This window comes from Anoplopoma fimbria, unplaced genomic scaffold, assembly GCF_027596085.1.
Source record: "Anoplopoma fimbria isolate UVic2021 breed Golden Eagle Sablefish unplaced genomic scaffold, Afim_UVic_2022 Un_contig_13213_pilon_pilon, whole genome shotgun sequence".
In the NCBI taxonomy this organism is placed as follows: domain Eukaryota; kingdom Metazoa; phylum Chordata; class Actinopteri; order Perciformes; family Anoplopomatidae; genus Anoplopoma; species Anoplopoma fimbria.
This window is the reverse complement of record NW_026553586.1, coordinates 1-8357: the sequence shown is the minus strand read 5'-3', so window position 1 is coordinate 8357 and position 8357 is coordinate 1. Positions and strand designations below refer to the sequence as shown.

The 8357-nt window shown below is 52.5% G+C and overlaps 1 protein-coding gene across 1 annotated transcript; it reads left to right on the top strand.

Moving 5' to 3' along the window:
* The first annotated feature begins 1739 nt into the window (after positions 1–1739).
* On the top strand, positions 1740–8161 carry LOC129116621 (uncharacterized). The gene is given in 5 exon segments (XM_054627434.1): positions 1740–4428; positions 4431–6661; positions 6744–6920; positions 7086–7248; positions 8145–8161. Coding segments are annotated over 5 exon segments (5277 nt in total).
* Positions 8162–8357: the final 196 nt, after the last annotated feature.

Here is an 8357-nt window from a genome sequence, read left to right as displayed (position 1 = left end):
CAACTGCCTTCATTTAATTTTTGCTCCTCCTCCACTCAGGTGATTTCTGGTGGGCAGATTGCAGAGTGGTTTCACCTGTATAAGTGCTGCGCCTTCTCTGGCGCGCACACTGCTGCCTGGCACTCGTGGCGAAGACTCGGTGTGGCGTCTGTTAGTTGTTGGTTTGTTGTCGGTTGGTGTGGCGTGCTTCAGTCACTTGAAGGTGAGTAGGCATGACGCTACTTTCGTGCAACTTTATGATGACAAGCAGGTGCCCAGTGATCGCGAGTGTTTTTGTAACTTTCCAGCGTTGTTGGCCGTGTTGTTCGGGGCGGCATTGTGAAGAGTGAGGGGAGTGTGGCATCCGCTCTGTACTGTTGCCGCAGCCGGTGATCAGTTTCGGGGCGTAAAGCTCTCTTCGTTCGGGTAAGCGTGCTCTTTTGTTAACCTGCTGGTTGTGTTAGCTTTGTGCTTAGCCGTCTGCTCTCTGTCCTGCTGTAGCTGTTGGAGCCGCAGCGGTGCTTTTGCTTTTCTTCCTCCTCCTGTGCTCTGGTGAAGCTGCCCTGCACGGCTCTGTGACGTAGCCTACACCTGGCGATCCCAAACGTAAACCATCCACGGCCTCCGGTCCTGGGGCGGCCGCTCTGTCTTCGCCATCCGCTCCGTCTTCGCCATCCGCTCCGTCTTCTCCATCCACTCCGTCGTCTTCATCATCTTCGGCTGCTCCGGCACCGTTGCCTTTTTCCACACAGTCCGATGTGGCGGTTGCATTCCCACGCAGCGCTAAGTTTCCAGTCCCACCACAACTCTTATCGGTTTGGTTAATTGTCTGCTTTTCCTTTCATCTTTTTGTGTTTGTGTTCTTTAGTTTATTTGTTTGGGTTAAATCCTATACATACATATATTTTTGTGTTGCGTTTTGTTGACCCATTTGGGGTTAAGCATATCAATATTTTCTTATTATTTCTGATCTATTGCTTTGGGGTTCAACTGATTATTTTCTGTTTAGTTTAACATAGCTGTTGGGTTTGTGTTTGGGGTGTTATGTGTGTGTTTTATTATAGTCCTCTGTTTTAAATGATTGTCGTAACAACCTGAGTGTCTCGCCACAACAGTAGTGTAATTTTGTGTTTCTTTCTTGTGTTTCCAGGACAGGAGCTGGTGTAGCGGGCGGCAGGCTTTGATTTGGTTTGTAGTGGTTCTTTTGTGGTTTTGAGTTGATTTAGTCTGACCGCCTCGCTACAGCCTAGCTCTGTGCCTGTTGTATTTATTTCTACTTTGGGGTTTTGACTTGACACTTCAGTGGTTGTTGAGATCCCTGAGCTCTTTTAATTCTGCTTACTGTAAATAAATAAAATTATATCTTTTGTACGTCCGTCTCTCGTCCTTTATACAAAACGTGCAACGAATCTGTGTGACCTCTGGTTGGCCAAAGTACAGGGCCAAGGTTGTATTTCCTGGGGTGCAATTCCCCAGGTGGCGTTGTCGAGCAACTTTCCCCCCTTCTCTCCATTTCGCCACAAGTTGGCGTTGTCGACAGGATGCACTGTTAGAGGACAGAGACGTGACTTTCATTTGTGTTATTAGTTTGAGTTTGTTTTTTTCTTTCCCTTTTTGCTTTTGTTGGATTAAGTGGTGGTGTGTTGAGGCAGTGGTGAAGACGGAGCGGCAGCATATCTTTTGTTTCTTTCTTTCCTTTTTGCCAGTTGGTAAAATCAGGTCTCCATTTTGAGTTGGTGAGTGTGGTTTCTGCGGTTGCTATGGAGGAGGAACTGCAGCAGCTCAGAGAGCTAGTGGCACAGCTTAGAACAGATAACGAGCAGCTGTCTCGAGCGAGAGATGCTTCCCAGGCCGGTCCCAGTAGGGCTGACCCCGCTCCTGTTGCTCCGGCTGCTGGTGCCAGCTCCAGGGTCACTGAACGGCTGGTTGTCATACCTAGAGAGCGTAGATGTCCCATGTTCAATGGCAGAACAGGTGTAGGCATAGCTGAGTGGAAAGAGGAGCTACAGGTGTGTATGCGTGCCCGCCACCTGTCTGTTCGTGATCAGGCTTTCTTCATCTTTGACCACCTAGAAGGGGAGGCCAGAGAAGAGATAAAGTATCGCCCCCGTGTGGAGAGGGAGGATCCTGACGAGGTTTTGACCATCTTGACTGAGCTTTATGGCTGTGTACATTCATATGTGACCCTGCAGCAATCTTTCTTCTCCAGGAAGCAGCAGGACGGGGAGACATTGTTAGAGTTTTCCTTGGCTCTGATGGCCCTGATGGAGCGTGTCAAGCAGTCAGCACCTGATGCTCTGCCTAATGCAGAAATCCTTCTTCGCGACCAGTTCGTGGAGCATGTGCTTGATGGTACCCTTCGCAGGGAATTGAAGCAGTTCATTCGTCGCGACCCCACTGCTTCTCTGCTTGACACACGTGGAGAGGCCATTAGATGGGAGAGGGAGGGCTCTCCAAGGGGTGTTAGGGAACGTAGCCACTCTCTTCCTTTGGCCCACGGTTTACAGTATGGAGTGCAGGGTAGTTCTCGCCCCGCCCCTCTTGTCTCACCCCATGACTCAGAGTTGAGCGAAGTGAAGGCTCTCTTGAAACGTCAACAAGGACAGCTTGACCAACTGGCCCAGACCATGGCTTCTTTGCAGGCTCGTCCTTTTCCACCTCGGCCCCCTCGCAATGGGCCTTTGATCTGCAGAAGATGTCAACAGCCAGGTCATTATGCCAGCGATTGTGATGGGGAGCGAGTCCCCCCCTCGTCCCCGTGCTGGTTCTTTGACTGGTCGACCTACTACTGGGGCTGGATTTTCCCGCCCTGCATTTCAGCCGGAAAACTGACGCCCACTGAGCTGCGGAGCCAAAGCTCAGTTGGGGAGGCTAGAGGCTCGCAACCTGACCTCATTGATCGGATAATGGCACCGTGTCCCCATATTGATGTCTTGATGGGTGGGGTCACGGTTTCATGCTTGTTAGATAGTGGTTCCATGGTGTCTACGATCCCTGAAAGTTTCTTTGTAGAACATTTTGCATCATGGGGCCAAGAGCGCCTTCGGTCTTGTAATTGGCTGCAATTGCGGGCAGCTAATGGTCTTTGTATCCCGTACATCGGTTACTTGGAGCTGGATGTGACCTTGTGTGGAAAAGTGGTCCCTGGTTGTGGGATTCTGGTGGTGAGAGACCCTCCTGATGCTGCATCTGCTTCCCCGGGGATCTTGGGGAGCAACATCATTCGTCGATGCTATCGTGAACTCTTTGCCATGTATGGCCCCGCCCTCTTCAATGCGCCGTCGGTGGTTCAAGCCCCAGGCCCAGTCCTTGAAGCCTTGCAACGGTGCCATCAGGCCACCACAGAACATCAGAGAAACATCACTGGTTCCGCCCGGGTTCGTGGGAGACGGGCAATACGAATACCTGGTGGAGTACTGAAGCTTGTGGCAACTACCTGTGCAGAGCAGCGGGCTGGTCAGGCTGCGCTGTTTGAACCAACAGAGTCTGGCCTGCCAGCAGGGCTGCTGACTTTTCCTTGTGTGGTCCAGGTTACCCGTGGTACAGTTTACGTCCCAGTGGTCAATGTGGGGACGACTGATGTCCTTCTCTACCCACGTGTTGGTCTTGGCGCTTTAAGTAGTGCGCAGGTTGTCAGTCTACCAGCTGGCGTAACTGAGGTGAAGCTCACTACAGCCTCAGTTTCATCCCATGCAGCTGCTGGCACAACAACGGGTGGGGTACAAGCTGGGGACCTGTCCGCTTTAGCCGAGCAAGAGCAGAGTGAGGTGTATGCTCTGCTGCAGAAATACCAGGCAATTTTCTCGAATCACGACGGTGACTTGGGTTGTACCAACCTTATCTCTCACGAGATTCCCTTGCTGGACGAGATTCCGGTGAGACAGCGGTACCGACGGATACCACCTTCGGAGTACGAGGAGGTGAAGGCTCACATTGACCAGTTACTTGAAGCTAAGGTGATCCGGGAAAGCAATAGCCCTTTTGCTTCCCCCATTGTCCTGGTCCGTAAAAAGGATGGTAGTCTCCGGATGTGTGTTGACTACCGCCTGCTTAATCGCAAGACACGGAAGGACGCATTTCCCTTACCTCGCATCGAGGAAAGCCTTGACTCCCTTGCTGGAGCTCGCTGGTTCACCACCCTCGATTTAGCGAGTGGGTACAACCAGGTCCCCGTCACAGAGCAGGACAAGTCGAAGACAGCCTTTTGTACACCTTTCGGTCTCTTCGAGTTTAACCGTATGCCATTCGGCTTGTGCAACGCTCCAAGCACCTTTCAGAGATTAATGCAAAGGATGTTTGGGGATCAACAGTGTCAATCCTTGCTCTTGTACTTGGACGATATTGTTGTATTTTCATCTTCTGTCTCTCAACACTTGCAGCGACTGGAGGTGGTCCTCAGTCGGCTTCAGAGGGAAGGCTTGAAGGTCAAACTTGAGAAGTGTGCCTTTTTCAAAAGGAGGTCCGTTACCTGGGGCACATTATCTCGAGCCGAGGCGTTTCCACGGACCCTGCCAAGATTGAGGCGGTGGCAGAATGGCAGCGGCCCTGCCATGTGTCAGAGCTGCGCTCGTTCTTGGGGTTCGCCAGCTACTACAGGCGGTTCGTGGAGGGGTTCGCTAAGCTGGCAGGCCCCCTGCATAAGTTGGTGGCAGAGCATGCAGGTACCCGGTCCAAGCGAGGCTCTGGGCGGGATTTGGGCTCTGCATGGACACCCCAGTGTGAGCAAAGCTTCGAAGCTTTGAAGGCGAAGTTGGTCTCGGCCCCAGTGCTGGCCTATGCAGATTTTGCACGCCCGTTTATCTTGGAAATCGATGCAAGTCACAGTGGCCTGGGAGCTGTCCTTTCACAGGAGACTGACGATGGTGTTCGGCCAGTGGCGTACGCAAGCAGAGGGCTTCGACCCACGGAGCGCAACATGGAAAATTACAGTTCGATGAAACTGGAGTTCCTTGCACTCAAGTGGGCGATGGGAGAGAAGTTCCGGGAGTATTTGTTGGGGCATAAATGTGTGGTCTTCACGGACAACAACCCGTTGAGTTACCTGGATTCTGCCAAGTTGGGGGCCGTAGAACAGCGGTGGGCCTCCCAATTGGCTGTCTTTGATTTCGAGATCAGGTATCGTTCGGGACGCGTCAATAGGAATGCTGATGCCCTCTCCCGGCAGTATCTGTCAGGGTCCAGTCTGGCTGAACGGGTGCTACCTGGCACTTCGATCCCACTGCTCCCCCAGTCAGCTTCAGTCTCGGCTCCAGTGGTACCTGCAGCCCAGGCCGCGGTGTCTGTCTTCCGGGGCCATTCTCCATCTGACCTTTGTTCCTTACAGGAGGCAGATTCTCTCTTGGGTGACAACTTTCTGCGCTTTTGGCGGAGGCGGGTTAAACCGACTCAAGAGGAGAGGCAACAACTCCCTGCCTTAGCTTTGACGCTCCTGAGAGAATGGGACCGCTTGGTCGAACAAGGTGGTGTACTGTACCGCCGGACTTTCCGTTCAGATGGGGGGGAAGGGTGTCTCCAGCTTGTTCTGCCTGCTGTCCTTAAGAAGGAGACCCTGACCCAGTTGCATCAAGACCATGGTCACCAAGGTATCGAGCGCACCACAGAACTGGTACGACAGCGCTGTTACTGGCCGAGAATGTCTGCTGACATCAAAGAGTGGGTCCAGACCTGCGAACGCTGCCAAGTTGCCAAAGATTCAGGGTCAGTGCCCCACAGCTTTATGGGTCACGTGCTAGCGTCCCGGCCGAACGAGATTGTCGCCATCGACTTTACATTGCTAGAACCATCACAGAACGGGTTGGAGAACGTTTTAGTGATGACCGATGTGTTTAGTAAATACACTGTGGCAGTCCCAACCCGGGACCAGCGTGCTGTGACGGTTGCCCAGGTCTTGCTGACCGAATGGTTTTTCCAGTTCGGCGTTCCAAGCCGCATTCACTCCGACCAGGGTCGGAGCTTTGAGAGTTCCCTGATCCACCAGCTCTGCCGCTTGTACGAGGTTGACAAATCGCGAACCACTCCTTACCATCCAGCCGGCAACGGACAGGTCGAACGCTTTAATCGGACGCTCCATGACTTATTGCGAACCTTGCCAGTCTCCCGGAAGCGGGATTGGGTTTCTTGTCTTCCTCATGTGTTGTTTTGTTATAACACTACGCCACATCAAAGTACAGGGGAGTCACCTTTCTTCCTGATGTTTGGTCGAGAGCCCAGGCTCCCTGTGGACTTTCTTTTGGGCCGGGTCCAGGACCCTGAGCCAGGGGACGTACAGAACTGGATGACCGAGCATCAGGCAAGGCTCAGAGTGGCATTTGAGAATGCTCGTGGTAGGTTGTTGGCCGCTGCAGGTCAACGGAAGGAGCGACATGATCGGCATGTTCGAGAGGCCCCTTTGCAGGTGGGCTGGCTGGTCTATCTCCGAGACCTTGGTGTCAGGGGTCGACACAAGCTTCACGACAAGTGGAGCCCAGTGCTCTACCAGGTGCTGAAAGCCCCATCCGGCAGTGGAGCAGTTTACACCATTGCCCCTGCTGAGGAGCTCCACAAGGCTCGGCAGGTGCATCGGAATATGCTGAAGGCTCAGGTTGTGTCCAGTGCATGCCCTCCCAGGGTGCTTCCTCCACCCGCTCCGACGGCGCCCATAGGTTTCCCTGACTCACCTGAAGATGGGGAACTATGGCTGCTGGCCCGTGACAGTTCTGCACCTTCCGCCACTGAGGCACTAGCTCGATCTTGCCCTACGGGACCTGTTACTATGACTCCAGCAGGCGCTGGGCCTGACCCAGGTCCAGGCCCAAGTGCGGAGCCAGAGCGTGTTCATTCTGTGGCTCCGCCCTCTAGTGGTCAGCCTAGCTCTTCTCAGCCAACTCGGCGTCGTACTGGCCGTTCCACCGCCGGTCAACATTCCAACCTTCATCGTCTTCCCCAACCGGTGGGCATCAGGGGTAATGGGGTACTTGAATTTGCAGGTCCTGTGGTAAATGCACAGTCTGTTCTGTTTAGGCCTTGGTCCTAGGTGGTTTGGTTAACAAATAGTCTGCCGTCGGGGCGACGACGCAGAGAGTGGGGGTGGAATGTGGCAGGTTGAGTGTTGCTCCTCCTCCACTCAGGTGATTTCTGGTGGGCAGATTGCAGAGTGGTTTCACCTGTATAAGTGCTGCGCCTTCTCTGGCGCGCACACTGCTGCCTGGCACTCGTGGCGAAGACTCGGTGTGGCGTCTGTTAGTTGTTGGTTTGTTGTCGGTTGGTGTGGCGTGCTTCAGTCACTTGAAGGTGAGTAGGCATGACGCTACTTTCGTGCAACTTTATGATGACAAGCAGGTGCCCAGTGATCGCGAGTGTTTTTGTAACTTTCCAGCGTTGTTGGCCGTGTTGTTCGGGGGCGGCATTGTGAAGAGTGAGGGGAGTGTGGCATCCGCTCTGTACTGTTGCCGCAGCCGGTGATCAGTTTCGGGGCGTAAAGCTCTCTTCGTTCGGGTAAGCGTGCTCTTTTGTTAACCTGCTGGTTGTGTTAGCTTTGTGCTTAGCCGTCTGCTCTCTGTCCTGCTGTAGCTGTTGGAGCCGCAGCGGTGCTTTTGCTTTTCTTCCTCCTCCTGTGCTCTGGTGAAGCTGCCCTGCACGGCTCTGTGACGTAGCCTACACCTGGCGATCCCAAACGTAAACCATCCACGGCCTCCGGTCCTGGGGCGGCCGCTCTGTCTTCGCCATCCGCTCCGTCTTCTCCATCCACTCCGTCGTCTTCATCATCTTCGGCTGCTCCGGCACCGTTGCCTTTTTCCACACAGTCCGATGTGGCGGTTGCATTCCCACGCAGCGCTAAGTTTCCAGTCCCACCACAACTCTTATCGGTTTGGTTAATTGTCTGCTTTTCCTTTCATCTTTTTGTGTTTGTGTTCTTTAGTTTATTTGTTTGGGTTAAATCCTATACATACATATATTTTTGTGTTGCGTTTTGTTGACCCATTTGGGGTTAAGCATATCAATATTTTCTTATTATTTCTGAGTTCAACTGATTATTTTCTGTTTAGTTTAACATAGCTGTTGGGTTTGTGTTTGGGGTGTTATGTGTGTGTTTTATTATAGTCCTCTGTTTTAAATGATTGTCGTAACAACCTGAGTGTCTCGCCACAACAGTAGTGTAATTTTGTGTTTCTTTCTTGTGTTTCCAGGACAGGAGCTGGTGTAGCGGGCGGCAGGCTTTGATTTGGTTTGTAGTGGTTCTTTTGTGGTTTTGAGTTGATTTAGTCTGACCGCCTCGCTACAGCCTAGCTCTGTGCCTGTTGTATTTATTTCTACTTTGGGGTTTTGACTTGACACTTCAGTGGTTGTTGAGATCCCTGAGCTCTTTTAATTCTGCTTACTGTAAATAAATAAAATTATAT